The sequence below is a fragment of the Bactrocera oleae genome, chromosome 2 (genome assembly GCF_042242935.1).
Source record: "Bactrocera oleae isolate idBacOlea1 chromosome 2, idBacOlea1, whole genome shotgun sequence".
Taxonomy (NCBI): Eukaryota; Metazoa; Arthropoda; class Insecta; order Diptera; family Tephritidae; genus Bactrocera; species Bactrocera oleae.
The window spans coordinates 71683786-71700532 of NC_091536.1; the positions used below are offsets into that span (position 1 = coordinate 71683786).

Genomic DNA, 16747 nt, shown 5'->3' on the forward strand with positions numbered 1-16747 from the left:
TTTTTTTATATTTTCATAATAAAACAGTGGCAGAATGAAGTCGTTCTTGCTAATTGCTTTAAATACATAAGGAAAATTATTTCATCCTTTAATTATTTTGCTGCTTATTTTTTAACTAGCTGCACATACATACATATATGGCGTATGTTTGCATATTCTTGAATTCTTGAATGCATCGTTTATATTTTAACATTCTTAGCGTGCTAATTCCTTAGTTTTTATAAAAAGTTCTTACAAGTTAGTGATTTTATATGAGTGAAGCATTATTTGCATGCATACTGTTAGCGCAATATAAGTTTTTTGTTGTTGTTGTTGTTGAAACCTTTGTTTATGTTGATGGCTAGAAATAGGGTTATTTTGTGGTTAATTCTTTAATGAAAATAATATTCTCTAAAATTTTTCATTATCAAAACAACTTTGTGATTTTATTGTAAGCAAGTTGCGTAGCGAAGAAATGCTTTACGAGTATCTAGGCAGTACTCAACTGCTGTTAAGTTAATTTGTATACAATTTTATTTAGCTGGCTATGAAAATATTCGAAGCTAACGCCACGTGCTCGCCATGGTAATACTGTTATGCAACATAACTGTTTGTGGGTTTTGTTATTATGCGCACGTCAACAATTTTTGGAGTAATTCGAAACTTTATACATATTATTATGTTCACAATCGCATGCTAAAATTAATTTTAAGCATTTTTCTACTCGAAAAAGCCATGTCGTATTACTTGAATGTTCTACGCCTTTATCCGAATAGCAAATAACTTAAGTGACCTATTAGAGCCCTTTAAGTGAGTATGCGCTCCAATATGCAGCCTTGAACCCTATTTCAAGCAAATCTAATGGGTAGGAAATGCGTTTGTGAATACAAGCGGTAATCGCTGAATGCAGCATGCGCGCCAGTAAATGTTGTGTCACGTGAGGCACACATTTTTTTTTTAAAGAAATACATACATATGTATGCCTGTATGTAAGTAACTTACAAATATTTATTTTTTTATGCGAACTTAATGCTAGGCAGGTATGCATTGTATTCATTTTTCAGCATTTTTAGAGGATTGTATTTATTATTTTTATGTAATGTTATGTTATCATGCAGCAGTGAAGTTTGCGGTATATATACTATATATACAATATATATCATATATTTGTGGTATTTTTCATAATTGTTTTATCTTTATTTCTATTTGTGGTTTGTGGTAAGTTGTTTTGCGATGACATAGACAATGCATACTGGCAGATATAAAATGAAAAACATGAATTTGTCATTTATAAAACAGTTTCTTTTTAACTACGCATATACATATATACATATATGTATATACTAAAGTAATGTTCTTTCTCGGCTACAGAGTTTTTAACCCCAATTCGATGGGCTTTCTATTATTATGTAAATTTAACAAAACTAATATATAGGCCACTTTGCGTTGACTGTTTCAATGTTATTAATTAGATAAAACCAGGGTTGCAAATAATACACTAAACAATAATAATTGAATTAACATTGGAATTAAATTTTTTGTTGTGAAATCTTATTAAAAAACAGTGTTTAATACCAAATACCGGATTGAAAGATAAAAAGGTTTTAACCTCAACTAAGGGATTTAAAAATTTATAAAAAATAACAAATTGAAAAATTAAAAAAAAAATAACAAATCGAAAAATTTAAAAAAAATAACAAATCGAAAAATTAAATAAAAAATCTCAAATTTAAAATAAAAATTATAATGAAAAAAAAATTATCAAAATTAAAAACAAAATCAATATTAAAATTTTTTTTAAATCAAAATTAAACAAAAAATCAAAAAAAAAAATCAAAACTAAAAATCTGATTTTTGAACTTAAAATTCGCAACCCTGGATATAACTCATTTTAACTTATTTTGTTGCTTAGAACCGCCGTGTTCGCTTACAAATTGTTAACTACATTTTAGGTTAAAATGTCTCTAGCAATAATGTTGTATTATTAATCATTGAAGGAGTGTGTTTGCATGTGTTCTTACTTGCTTTCGTGAGAGCATATAGAAGTTAGAAAATCCAACTTAATAAAGTTTCAATAATGCGTATGCATTTTGTATATGATAACATGCACCTTCTTAAAATTATTTCAATTTATGCAAATTGCTTTAGATATTGTAACATGTGTGTGTGTACTAATGTTTAAAAGTAAATAAGTTGCTAACTTTTGTTCGCAGAGGGCGTTATTTATATTGAGGATTATTTACGATGAGGATTTTTTTGTAATTTAAATATAAATTAATTGTGTGTAAGTTTTGTTTATATGAAATTTTGTTTTGTGGCACATTTTAAAGGAAATTTTGCGTGTTGCTACAAAAAATGTCGCGAATTCATAAAGTAATTTTGTTATCGTATGCAGCTGTCATCGTAACCATCATATATACATAAATATACTTAGGCTCAATGCAATTTGAACACAATTCAGTTGTAGAATGATAGGAAAAACAAGAATGGCACAGTGTAACGATTTGTGTGATAATTAAACAAAATGTGTGTTTTTTTTTTTAATTTTGTAGTTTCATATTTTAATTAAGTTACCGCAAAACAAATTTGTTTGCTTCACTCAAAATTCAAACTAAATTTAATTTTTTTCCAAATTTAGCATTTGCTTTACTTTTTGAGAATCACCCTTCAGGTGGGCACAAAATGAAGTCAGCCGAAATTCTGTTACAAAATGCTCATTATGTCACGTCGTTACACTGTGCGTACGCCATCTTGTTTTTTGTTTGCTTTTGTTTTCTTTTACTTTTTTGTTGTTGTTTTCGCTTATCACTAATAAAGCATTAACAATTACCGAAATAAGTCTATAAAATATTAATGTTACTATAAATTGTATTGTTATTATTATTAAATATATATATATATGTTATATGCTTTCTAATAAACGGTATTTTGTATTAGAACTCTTTTTTTCTATACTATTACTTAATTTGTTTTTGCAACTAAGCTGCAGTTGAGCCATTAAATGTCGCGCTAACGCCCAGCCCACGCAAGCGCACACACGCTCATGCACACGCACAAGAAGTCATTTTTTTGATACTTTACTTTTAACTAGCCTTTTTGACAGTTAACTCCGTATTAAGTCCCTACGACTTGCATCGTTAAGCACTTGATTTATTTGCATCTGTCATGCTAAATATATATGGTTTTTAGCCTCCTCACGACGCCATCAACTGGACCACGACGTTTCTAGAAAGCCAGCCAAGGATGATGCATCAGCGATTCTTTTGAACGATCACCATAATCGTAGGTCAATTCTTCGCCAGGCTCTATGTCATCTTTTGCTACTAATATCAGATGTGGCCTTTGCTTTACCACCACCACTTTTGTGATGAGATTGCCATTACGTGAATGATTCACGAGCCTTCCCAATTTGCCGGTATCCGCAGTCGCATCAATGCAATACTGTTGATTTTGATGTCTAAAATAGTACATATAACAGCCTGCGTTCTCGTCCAATGCATAACGCTTCTCGCGCGCACTCGCCTCGGGCAACGGTATCAGATCACCAATATACTCCACAACGAATTCGCCGCGTTGAAAGTGTCGTTCGGCTACAACACCGCGTCCTTTGCCCTCAAAATGTGCCACCTTCAGTCCATCGGCGCGTTCTTCTAATATAGCCCTCTCCAAATTACGCATGATCTCTTCATTTACGGCAGTTTTAGTTTTGCGTACACTACGACGCACGGGAAAGCATTCTTTTAAGGTGTGATTGTTATTTGTTGTGCCCAGTGGTCGACCGTTTACCAATTTCGGTTTGTGTGTCTGCATTTTAACCACATGCGATTTTGGTGCCACTAGTTTTTGCGGTTGTTTCAAAGTATTCATTATTGTGGCGCACTTTTGTTGTTGTTCACCTTTCTCGCAATCGTTGATGTCATGATGTATAATCTTAGCAGGCTCGTTGAAATTCTGTGTTGAATTTTGAAACATTACAATTATATAATTTCAGATAATTATTAAATTAATTAACAAGTGCCTAAAGGTATGTTATGATGACAACGTATTTAGTAAAAAATGGAAAATTTTATTTATTTCTTTGATTATCAGGGTAACTGATGTATATAAAGAGAGCGCTGTTGTTATAAAAAGGGTTGTCTCCTTAAAACTATCGCCAATACAATTCAAAACATGAGTTGAGAAATTTTAATTTTCAATTTAAATGTGATATTAACTAGTACTTCAGTTCAGTTCAACATCGATCTGAAATTTTTGCACACTTCCTTTTCCCTCGAACTAGCGGCTGATTTATCGAAACCGCCGATATCGGACCACCGATTTTAACGTTTCTTCTTGTTTTTCCCTGTCGTTATAATATACTACAACAGTTCAGCATCCAGCACGCTCATATGCATTACGAAAATCTATCACTTTATCATATAATAAAAAGCCTCCATATTCCCCAAGAAAAGCTACATTATTTTTTACTAAATTTAAGCAACCACCAACGTTGTTGAATAATATCAGATGTCAACTGATAACACGTATAAAAAGAAAAGCTTTTTCGAGTACTCACCATAGCAACTGCACATTCCTCAGGTAACAACTTAACTGCTTCCTCGGCGTTATTTAGTGCGCTAAGCTCTTTTTGTGTATTCAGCCTTCGTCGTGTTTTAGAATTGGCAGACGCCATTTTGCGTGGGGATTTCCGCGGCGATAACTGTTCTCTGTTAAGTTTTCGTTCTGAAGGTGATAAGATTCTACCGTTTGTCACAGCCGCACGCATAGGTGAGATCATTGGTGGCATAGTTTTAATTGGTGAAGGACAGACAATACGATGTGGTGTTGCTGGTTTTCTTTTATTTTTACTGCCATCATCCGTTGTCACTGCAACGATCTTGTCATTTTGTTCTATTAGCAGCATATCTCTATTTACGGTGGTAGTGAAAGCAACACCACTATCACAAGAACTATTATCATTGTCATTGTCATTGTCTAGTTCCTGTTCAGGTAACAACTCATCTACCAAATCGTTCTCATGTAAGCCTACAATGGCCATACTTGGTGCTTTACAAGAGAATGTATCAAGTTTCTTACACGACGAAATGTTGAGTGTCACAATTTGATTGAAACGCCCATTAAGTGCAGAAGTAAGTGCGGGTGGTGATGAAAATATCGGCTCCACTTCTAATGTTGTATTTATCTTTATGGATGATGCTTGATTTGGAGTTTTGTCGACATTCAATGTTAGCACGGGTTCTTGTAGAAAAATGTTTTCCGAATTGCTGATATTTGTACATGCACTGCCAGTTGATGAGTGGCTGTCACGTAATTGTGAGCGATGTGTAAGAAAATCGCTACCGAAGACTGTCTCCTCTGTTAGCTGTGCACAAAATTCGCTATCATTTGTGTCTTCGTCAAGTTCACATGGTGTATCTGGTGTTGATGGCTGAATATTATTGTAGTGGGGTAAGTCTTCATATAAGCATTCTTCGTTTACGGCGCAGCTTATAGTTTCAGTTTTTTTATCGGAAGTATCTGCTAATTTAGCATTATTGGCAGCAGTTTTAGCTTTGAAGAAATTTTCTATTGTACGTGTTTGTGAACGAGTGGCCAAAGGCACACCTGCAATATAAAATTACAATAATTTTAATTAAGAAATTCATGTGGTGTTGAATGGAATTATGGCGTGTCCAGAAGATATGTTAAAAAAATTATTACTTATGTAACATGTTTCAGTAATTTATTCTCCATATAAAATCTAATTTTATGAGTTCATGGGAATCGATTTGAAGAGAAGGTAGGTGCAAGTTTATCAACTAGACACATCATTATCGCGTATGGTGCCATAAGCTATGACATTTTGGCCACCGAGTAACGATTACAATGCAAACTACTGAACATTTGTAGTAAAAAGCGCGCTAAAATATGGCGCTGCATGCAGCCGCCGTAAAATGTACTTACCAATTGTACGGCTTGCGATACCTCCTCTTTCACCTCGTACTTTGCCAGTTGCTGATGACGACGATTTAGTTTTTCCTTGTGTTTTCATTTCTTTTTCGGTTTGATGTTCTATGCCAGCAAGCTTTCCCGTCAAGCAGTTATCAATTTTACAGTCTTTACGTTTAGGGCTGGCAAAGTATTGTTCATCCAAATGTGTACAGCCAACCGTTGATTTGAGTTCACCATTTTCTAACAAATGATTATTATTGGCGCTACGCGCACCTCCGCCTGTTAGCGCTGCAGCTTTGGTAGCGCGACGACGCACCATTTTTCCAACAGCAATTTATTAAGTCAAATATTGTGAAAAGATGTCCCTGAGCACCAACACGATTTTCGCACGATTTTTCGATTGTATTAAATAACTATTAAAAGAAAAAAAGAAAAAATTAATGCATATGTATCGCTTGGAAAGAAGTTTCGCTGGCACAAAGCATACGATACAAAAAATAAAAAACAAAAAAAATTGTCAGCTAATGTCGCCCCGCCAATACAATGCAATGTAGGTGCTACAAACTCGCTATCGTTTTCACACTACGATGAGCCGCAGCTGCTGCCATCAAAGCCTTCGAACTATTCTTCCTCTTCTTACTGACGATCTGATCGACGTTTGTTTTGCAATTTTCCGCAGGCTTCTATAATCACTTTGTCCAGTGGAGCTTCAATCGTATTGCAACAACAAACCATCAATTAGTTAATAACTTTACTTTTAAATAGCTTTTAAATCAGTTTTTATTATTATGATTACATTTTCTAACGCTGAACACCGATGTTCTGTTAATAATTACTCCGACCTTTTTCGATTATTCGCTGCCTCTGCTTCCGATTATTGTGCTTTGTTGTTATTTAGCAATATAATGCCACATGACAGAGATAAGTGCTATACCCAACCACAGTCACAACAAGCTAGCCAGAGTGAGCCAATAGATAATCACCACAAGGTGCGCCGTAAATGTAGAAATTGACATTTTAAAGTTTGTACCTTAACCAACATGTTCTAATTTGTTTCTAAGTAAAATTTGTTTGTTATTATGTCAAGTTAAGTAACAGCTGATATATAAATTATATTATGATAATATATTACAAGATTTAATGTACTTTAATAATCGATGATTCATTTTGAAAGACTTTGGATTCTCAGATGGTCGATCGATGCAGCCGTTTCGGGAAATTTTCTTTACCGTCTGTAAAAAACAGGATTTCGAAAAAAACGCTAGGCTTAAAAAATTCGGAGAATATTTTCAAATATATATACCCTCGACACAAAGCATATATTGATTTTTTGAGTCCATCACATTGGATGACCCCTTTGAGTAATGTGATTTGCAGAAGCAACCCTGCATAGTGTTATTTAGCGAAGAGGAATACCATTCACAATGAACATGGGCACAATCGGAAATGAAATAAACGAACGTTGAACGTCTAATCATCTGTTACCGGCCGAAGGCATTATTTTTTTGTATGTATGTGTATTGGTAGTGGTGCAACTGGTGCTGGGGCCACTTGAAACTTGAAATAGTTACGAAAATTCAAAAACATACTTACAAACCACATACAATGTGTTGTGTGATATGTTATGCATCTCAACAACAATAATAAACTAAATAATTTATTTAGTTAAACTGATTTATGTTTTTGTAATCAATTATAAAACACCATAAGCCGCTGTAATTCATAGTAAATAATGTTGGCTGCTGCTAGAAATTTAAGTACATACATACATATGTACATACATATGAGTATATACGCGCATGCATGTTTGTATAGCTGTGTGCGTTTGTATACAGTAAAAATTAGTCATGAGTATAAGGTGCTCTTGGCCAAAAGTTGTTTACGGTTTTTTATGCTTTGGCTTACGTTCTCAACCACCTTGGCGGACGTTAAACAACAAATAAGCTGCTCTCTCTAGCGCATGTCAGAGAGTGTATGAGCGCGCACGCACTGGAGAGCAGTTGGAAAAATCATATTATTTGGTCTTTACAAAGCGTGTGTTGGAGCAATAGTCAGTCTGTTTGAGTTGGATACCAGTAGTCATCGGATAGACTCGACGTGGAACGGTCGTTTGGTGTTTGTTAGTTAATAAGGGGGGAACGTGGTGTTCACGACAGAAGTCACTATTTGTTCCTTCACTTTTGAATAAGTGTACAATTTTCCTTGCGTTCGCATCAATATAAATATTAAATAAATAATTATATAAATATATATGTGTGCATTTATGCAAATGCATTAATGTCCAGCTAAATCACTATATATAAAGCAACAGTCCGCAAACGTTCATATTGTCTAGTATATATGAATGTATGTATATACATGTAACAGCTGTAGTGTATGTGCGTGTGAATAATTTACGTTAGCACTCACAGAAAAATATTATAAGCGAATAAGCGAAGAAAATCAAAGATATTTTTACGGTGGAGTTTTTCGGGTTCGGCCAATAAAACAGCAAAAATTCGTACAAACACGAAACGGAAAACGGAAAAAATAACGCAATAGATTCAATTCTTGCAATTGAGTTGGAATCTGTAAAATCGAAAGAAGTCAAATTGATATAAGAAGAAGCACTAGAAGAAGGAAAAAGTGCGAAATTTGTGTGAACGCGCGTGTGTTTGTGTATATGTATACAAATTGTGTGTGTTTGTGTTTGTATAAGTGTATGCGAAAAGTGAATAGCAGAAGAATTGTGAAAAACAGGTTTCTTAGTTGTGGCAGCGGTCGCTTATATAGAAGTAGCAGTAGCAACAGCAACAGTAACAACAAAGGCAACAGCAAGAGCAGAAGCAGCAGCACCGCATATGCAACATTAACCAAATCAACGAATTGAGCATACGAAAAGCAGAACCAATAACAACAATACCAAACAAACTTAAAAATACAAAAAATCAGTATAATACGCCGCAGCAGCAGAAAAAAAAAAAGAATTGTGGTGAGTCAAAGTTTAAAACACAACCGCAACATAACGAATAACTGCATAGTGAAATTTACGTTGAGGGAACAAAAGGTTGCCAAACTTATTACAAATTGAAAGGGAACTTCCCTTATAACATAGTTGCTTCCTTTATTTGCTTCAGCCAAGGAATTTACCGTTTTTGTTTGAAGTAATGGTATTTTAGGCATTTCCATATGTTAAGAATTTAAGATATTAATATTGGTCTTCAGAGAAATACTTCAAAATCAACAGTCATTTAACGTAAATATAGAGGCTTAAATTAGCGGAAACAAATCGGAGAACATTTACAATTGATTTTGAAAGACGAGGGTATGAAGTGGTTATCCTAGCACAAAAAAAACAGTTAATTTTGAATCTAACAAATGAAAAAATATAAATATATATTAATATTATGGAATAAATAGACGAAATGAGAAGAACAATAAACAAATTGAGCCAAATTACTTTTTTAAACTTTGAACTTCTTTACGAAAAGCTTTTCTTTCGAAGCATTGTCTTCCAGATTCCAATGATCGCTGTCTTACGTTTCTTTTAATGTATAACCGCGATTTAACGATCTTCTGAACGAAGTTTTATCATATACTCGACACTTTTGAAATTCACTTAATTTTTATTTTATTCTTCTGTAGATGACCCTATTTATTTACTGTCTAGTTATACCGTATAACATAAATACTTATCCAATTTCATTGCGTCGCTGAATCCGCAGCTGTTGGTTTCTTCTCTGCCCTTATGCCTGCGTAAGATACCCACACACCTGCTAGAGAAGATAAGGTTTTGCCATGGTACAGACCATTCATTAAAAAGAATTTCTTATTCTTAAACGTATTATATATATAACTTCGTGTTAATCATAGCTTTCATGATACGCTAACAGCCCTTTAATAAATTCATTCTCTCAAGTAATAGACTCAAGACGCTAAATCTTAGAATATATTTCAAAGATTACGACATGCTTCGTTATTAAGGGTTAAGTGAAGTCACTTTACTAAGCAGATAAGCTTGAAACTGAATTGAATGTTCGGCGCATTATTGCTTCATACGGCCGCAGTTGCTGCAAATAGTGGCCGAAAATTGAGCCTCTCGGCTGGAATTTATTCGCCGTGGCGGTCACTTTACCCTAAATAGTTTTTAAAACATAATGACAAGTTATAATAAAGTTGAATTATAATAAAGTTGATTAATTTTAATATACAATATCCAAAACGTGACATACTTTACTTAGCCATTTGAAAAACAAACTGCGTTTTCACATTAGTGACTTTGTATATGTGCCCTATAATTTTCTTTGTGCGAATATGTTCGATGTTTGCCAAATAATCTTCATTTGCGGTGTTGATTTTCTACTTTCGGTCAAAGAAAAAAAAAGCTGCTGAAGCACATCGGGAACTTCAAAAAGTTTACGGAGGTGCTGCCACAAGTGAAAAAATGTGCCGTCATTGATTTAGTCGGTTCAAAGACGTCGACTTCGATATTAACGACCCTCCGCGGAAGGTAGGTCAAAAACCTTCGAAGACGGTGAATTGGAGACGTTGCTGGATGAGGATCCGTGTCAAATACAAGAAGAGCTTGTTTCATTGTTGGGAGTCATCCGCCAAGCCATTTCAACGCCGCTATATATGCTGTGAATAAATAAGTGTTTCTGCTGAGTGAGAATGCTCGGCCTCACGTTGCCAAATCGTTAAAACCTACCTGGAAACGCTTAAGGGCCATATTCCCCAGATAGTGCACCGTCCGATTACTATTTATTCCGTTTGATGGCACATGGTTTGGTTCAGAAGCAGTTCCACTCTAAGACGACATCGAAAAATTACTTGATTCTTGTATGGCATCACAAGATGAACAGTTTTTTTGTAATGGTGTTCGAGCTTTGCCAGAAAGACGGAAAAAAGTTGTGACTAACGATGGACTATATTTTAAATAATTCAATGGTTGCAAATTCTTACAATAAAATAGCATTTTCATTTAAAAAAACAGCGACAACTTAGTTGCGCATCTAATAACTATATTCAAATATAGAAACAAATTGTAGATATTTGTTAGTTCTCGATTTAATGACGATTGTATTTTGGTGGTCAAATGGTTTGGCGATAAGTTATATACACGGATCAATATATTGTAAATGTGATCGAAGTAGTCCGACTGGTCCGAAAATTGTGAAAATAATTGAAATTGGCTGCTTATAAGAACACTATACAACTGGTTGCTTAGCTAAGAATTAAGCAGGAGATATGAATACCATCAAGAACTGACTCTTTAAGAATTGATTGATTAAAATATTAATTTCTACATTGCTGCTTCTACAAACAACTAGTTAGAGCTCTGTTTGTATAGTGATGGTGATTAAAAAGCTGATAGTAAAGCATTAATATTGGTACACCTAATTATACCCTGAACATCAAGTACCCCGGAATCAAGTACTTGTATGGGAAACTTTTTTATTTGACGAGGTATCTTCACAAAATTTAGCATCAGTTATTTTCTAAGACAACAGTGTCAACAGAACAAGTTCTGTGAAGGGTATATAGCTTCGGTGCAACTGAAGTTAACGTGTTTTCTTGTTCTAGCCAAGTTTAGATGCCATAGCACCAATTTATACAACTTAATAATTTTACATCCAAAATGGAAAATATATAATCTAAGGGAGATTTTTTCTGTTTCTTATTTGAAGTCAGTTCGGATGCTCTTGAGATGGTACTCGATTTTTATTTCAAAGATGACCGTCAAACTCATCTGCTGTTCTGGGGGGCAACTGCTTTGATTAAAATAAGTAAACCTGCGGTTAATGAGACTAAAAAGCAAGGCTTCACAGCATCAAAACAAAATACCTATGTTACAAATAAGTACATGTGTATATTTGTATGTAAATATATATGTTTGCAGTTTGGCAATGAAAAAGATGCACATCATATTTCTATTTTAATAATAGCTTAGTTACTTACTTGCCTCAGAGTGCGTATCATATTTGACCAACAAACATGCGACAGTGACTGCTAAAATTACACTTAACACACGGCTAATTACATACTTACCTCACTTTGCGCATTTGTTTGCGGCGTTAAAGCGCATATGTTTAGACGTGTGTGTGTGTGTGAATACGCTTGTTTGTGTATGTGTGTGTGTGCTGGTTATGCGTGTGCCTAATATAAATAGCAAAATTATGGGTTTCTATGTGGCTTTACGCGACAAGCTGCCTTATTTGTTTGCTGGAAAACAAAAACAACAGTAAACAAAATATAAAAAATGGCTTTACAAAATAAATTGCTAAAGTGTTAGTGGTTCACCTTCAAAGCCGCGGCCAAAGCTGATGCTGTTGCTGTTTATTGCTGTTGTTGTTGCTGCTGTTGTAAACCAGCAATGCAGAAACGTCAACCGTTTCGCTATTTGCATTACACACTGTCTTTGTTGTTGCTGTTGTTGTTGCTATTTGTGCTTTCTGTATGTTTTTTGGTTAATAAGTAGACACAAAAGCAAATATGCAAAAGCGTAGGCCAAGCAGTTTAAGAAGCGGCGCTGTAAAGGTGGAATTAATAGAGGAGCGCCAACCATAAAGATTTACAAATACAAAGCTCACTATAAATATATGTGTATGTATGTATGTATGCATGTGGAACGCATTTCGCTGAACATGGAAAATCAACAGCGCCAAGTTAATGTCAGAAACAAGAAAAAACGTAAACTTCGGTTGCACCGAAGTTAGAATACCCTTCACAAATACAAAAGTTTCCATAAAAGAACTTGATTTTGATTGTTCAGTTTATATGGCAGCTATATGCTATAGTGCTCCGATCTAAGCAATTTGTTTGGAGATTGTTCTAACGACTTGGACAATAATTCATGTCAAATTTCGGAAAGATATTTCGATAAATGAAAGAGTTTTCCAAGCAAGTACTTAATTCCGTTCGTTCAATTTATATGACAGTTATATGCCAAAGTGGTTCGATGTCGGCGTTTCCGACAAGTAAGCAGCTTCTTGAGGAGAAGAGGACGTTTGCAAAGTTTCAGAACGATATCCCAAAAACTGAGAGGCTAGTTCGCTTATATGCAGATAGACTTCTCAACTCAGCTCGTCACGCTGATCATTTATATATGTATGTATATATTTTATAGGGTCTTCAATGTTTCCTGTTGGGTATTATAAACTTCGTGGCAAACTTAATATACCCTGTTCGGGGTATAAAAATATGCGTATATATGTGTATGTCTTTGAACGTATAGTGGCAGCAAAAGTGCTAGCGCAGCACCGCAGCGCGTAGTTAGCAAACAAAGGGGAAATGAGAATGAGAAAAGAATCTGTTATTAAATGAAATTGATGCTGGTAATTACCGTTTCTGCTTGGTTGACGAACTGACGGACGGTTCTGTCTATTTAAGTAAATGCACGAACATTCACTGCCATACACACACATGCATAGGAATATAACGCTGAACTTATTGGCAATAAGCAGAGGATTTGTGGACCGTTTCATTTTCCCACTTTTCAAACTGTAATTGGGTAACAAACTTACACGTGCCCATTTACTGACATTCGAAGTGCAAGCAACAACCAGTAGGATGGTCTACGTCGATATGTCTTCTAACTTGCCGACACACTACGCATGCAAGATCGTGAGTGAAGAGTTGGGCGTTACTCCAACTTTATTAGAAATAATGTGTGTATATAAATACCGGTAAGCAGATCCGGCGGCTTATGTGGTGTATTTACATATATTTTTTAAAATAATATTGGATAAGGCCAAATCACTTATTTGTTTATAAATTTTTAAGCTTCGAGCTTTTTTACGAAGAGCTCTTCTTTCGCAGCGTCGTCTTCCAGTTTCCAAGGAATGTTGTCGTATATTTTTATACTCTCGCAACCTGTTGCTACAGAGTATAATAGTTTTGTTCACCTAACGGTTGTTTGTATCAACTAAAACTAATCGAGTTAGATATAGGGTTATATATATATAAATGATCAGGATGAAGAGACGAGTTGAAATCTGGGTGACTGTCTGTCCGTCCGTCCGTCCGTCCGTCCGTCCGTGCAAGCTCTAACTTGAGTTAAAATTGAGATATCTTTATGAAACTTGGTAGACATGTTTCTTGGTACCGTGAGACGGTTGGTATTGCAGATGGGCGTAATCGGACCACTGCCACGCCCACAAAACGCCATTAATCAAAAACAAATAACTTGCCATAACTAAGCTCCGCAATAAGATACAAGACTGTTATTTGGTACACAGGATCACATTACGGAGGGGCATTTGCAGTTATAACTTTTTTTTGAAAAGTGGGCGTGGTCCCGCCTCTAATAGGTTTAATGCGCATATCTCCTAAACCGCTAATGCTATAATAACAAAATTCACTAGAAGCAAATTTTTTTAGCGCTTCTATTGACGGTGTGAAAATAGTTGAAATCGGGTGGCAACTCCGCCCACTCCCCATATAACGGTACTGTTAAAAACTACTAAAAGCGCGATAAATCAAGCACTGAACACGCCAGAGACATTAAATTTTATCTCTGAGATGGTATAAATTGGCTTTATAGGAAGCGCGTTCAAAATTAGTCAGTGGGCGTGGTACAGCCCACTTTTAGGTGAAAACCCATATCTTGAGATCTGCTCAACCGATTTCAACCAAATTCGGTGCATAACGTTCTTTTCATGTTTCTATGTAATAGTGCGAAAATGGGCGAAATCGGACTACAATCACGCTTACTTCCCATGTAACACCATTTTCAATGCCATCTGATTCTTTCACTTTCCACTATGCAAATCAGGTAACAATGATTATATCGGGGTAAAACTTTGCGTGAATAATGCAATTAAAGTATGCCACCCTGCGGCCAAAAATTGTCTAAATCGAACCAAAACTGTTCAAACCCCTAAGTACTAAATATGTGGACCCCAGTGCCTATAGTTGACCTTCTACCGAAAATATCAGTCAATCCACAAAGAAATCTCAAACGAGTATACCATTTGACTTTGCGAGAGTATAAAATGTTCGGTTACATCCGAACTTAGCCCTTCCTTACTTGTTTATTATGAATTACGGCGATTTGAAGATCATCTGAACAATGTTCTATCATATGCTTTACGGAAAATCTATCAATTTTTCTTTTACTCCTCTATACATTATATTTAGCTACTATCAATTGAGCTACACCTTATGACGTACATATATTCTTCTCTACTCCCACTTAAGCCTTCGAAACTGCTAATCTTGGTTTCTTTTGTGTCCTAACATCTGCGAAAGACCTTGTAGGAGAAATCCTCAAAAGGTACCGTCATATTGCGTACGACAATCACGGTTCATACTATTCGCTAATGAGACATTTTCTTCAGAATTATATCTTCTCAAGCTTCGCATAGCGCCTACGTACTAAACCCTTAACTCCGTCGTTCTTCTTTCGCTGTTCCACTGCCACTTCTTAGTTCTTAGTTACAAGTTTGTCATAGGCACAAAGCGCTTTGTCGACATGTAAGGGTCTATTGATCCGGCTCATAGGAGTTTTGGGTACCACAACGGACCGGCGTTTAAGCTGTCCAAGTGTGATCCTTCTTAGGATCGACCCGCTAACCTAACCTAACCTAACCTAACTCATATGCTTAACGTAGCTGGCTAGAGCGTTTTGTTTAACTTATTTTTGAAAAAACCTTGTTTAATAAATTATTTGAGGATGTATTTGTTCTATGTTCGAAGTATATGTTAGAAGTACTCGTAAACAGACGAAGACAAAATTTAATGTAACTGCCTTGAAAGGTTCCTCGCCAGAAGCGTATAGCATAATTATTTTGAGGAATTTTTCTAAAAATATTGAAAAAGTACATTTTAGCACAAAATTTTTCAAGAAGTGTCGGGAACAGTTTTTAAACGCACATTATTCGCAAACTTTCGAAGAACTTCTTAAGCCTTCCTAATAGGGGAAATTTAAGCCCGGTCGATTTTTGAGAGTACAGATTTCCGGGTATATCTTTTCGTCACTAAATATATATGTATGTATGTATATGTATTTGTCTTTGTCATATGACCTAATCTACTTCAACAAGCACCTTGTATTTTGTTATATACAACCACTTATATAACTAACAACAAAAACTTATTAATGTACATATGTGTGTGTATGTTAGCAAAGGTGCCTACCTGCAGGTAACTTAATCAACACAAATACATAAACAAACAAAAAACTTTGCGAAAGTCTTGAGATGAATGCGCACTTTGATACGACGACCACTACCAGCATACCGGGTGTTTGTTTCTTTCGCTTACGTCTTTATTGTTGCTTTGTTTTGCCAACAGTTTGTCACAATTGAACTTATCAACTTATCATCACCGGGTCCGTCCATTGTTTATCGTTTTGTTAATTAATAATTCAAGACAACTTTTATGTGTGACAGAAAATCAATGATTGTTCTTTTTAGTATTATTCTCGAGCGCCGCTCTCTTTGTGTGCTGGGTCTGAGGGGTATGAGTGTTTGTCGCGAAGGTGCTTACAACAACACTCCTCCATACAATCCTGCTGCTACTTTTGCAGCTCAATAGTAATTTTGCAATTTTTACAGTTTCTTCATCGCCGCCTTTTGTCTACTCGCTGCGACGCGACGTGGGCAATAACGAGCGAAATAGAAATAGGCAAAGGCTATAAGAAATCAGTAAAATTTATTACTTTCAAAGAATTTTATGAGCATTTTATAGCCGACTCCTCATTACAGCAAACAAATTCGCCTACAACAATGTAAATGGCTGTTTTACGTTTAAAAGCGTCAAACTCAGAGCAGCCGTTGCAGTGGCTCTGATGGTGGAAGCGCCGGTGGCCATTTATATTCAGTGTTTAACTATGATAAAAAGGTTGGGTAATGGTTGG

The 16747-nt window shown here is 35.3% G+C and overlaps 2 protein-coding genes across 5 annotated transcripts in view; one reads left to right on the forward strand and one right to left on the reverse strand.

Moving 5' to 3' along the window:
• Positions 1 to 1259: 1259 nt before the first annotated feature.
• Set8 (SET domain containing 8) lies at positions 1260 to 6811 on the reverse strand. Of its 3 annotated transcripts, none has more exons than XM_036368141.2 (4): positions 6707 to 6811; positions 5923 to 6323; positions 4535 to 5544; positions 1260 to 3930 (listed from the first exon to the last, which is right to left on the reverse strand). In XM_036368141.2, exons 2-4 carry the CDS (start codon positions 6227 to 6229, stop codon positions 3205 to 3207), a joined length of 2043 nt encoding a protein of 680 aa, XP_036224034.2. In that variant the 5' UTR covers positions 6230 to 6323; positions 6707 to 6811; the 3' UTR covers positions 1260 to 3204. The 3 variants fall into 3 exon arrangements, with proteins under 3 accessions (XP_036224034.2, XP_014090657.2, XP_014090656.2); XM_014235182.3 differs by having other exon boundaries at positions 4535 to 5583; XM_014235181.3 differs by lacking the exon at positions 6707 to 6811 and adding an exon at positions 6476 to 6699 and having other exon boundaries at positions 4535 to 5583.
• A 1169-nt stretch (positions 6812 to 7980) lies between these two features.
• Positions 7981 to 16747, forward strand: part of Kul (Kuzbanian-like) — a 104375-nt gene continuing 95608 nt past the window's right edge. The window contains exon 1 of one of the 2 annotated variants that reach the window (XM_036368101.2): positions 7981 to 8881. The gene's annotated coding sequence lies outside the window, so the exon portion shown is untranslated. The remainder of the gene's footprint in view (positions 8882 to 16747) is intronic. The other variant, XM_014235185.3, reaches the window with a different exon arrangement.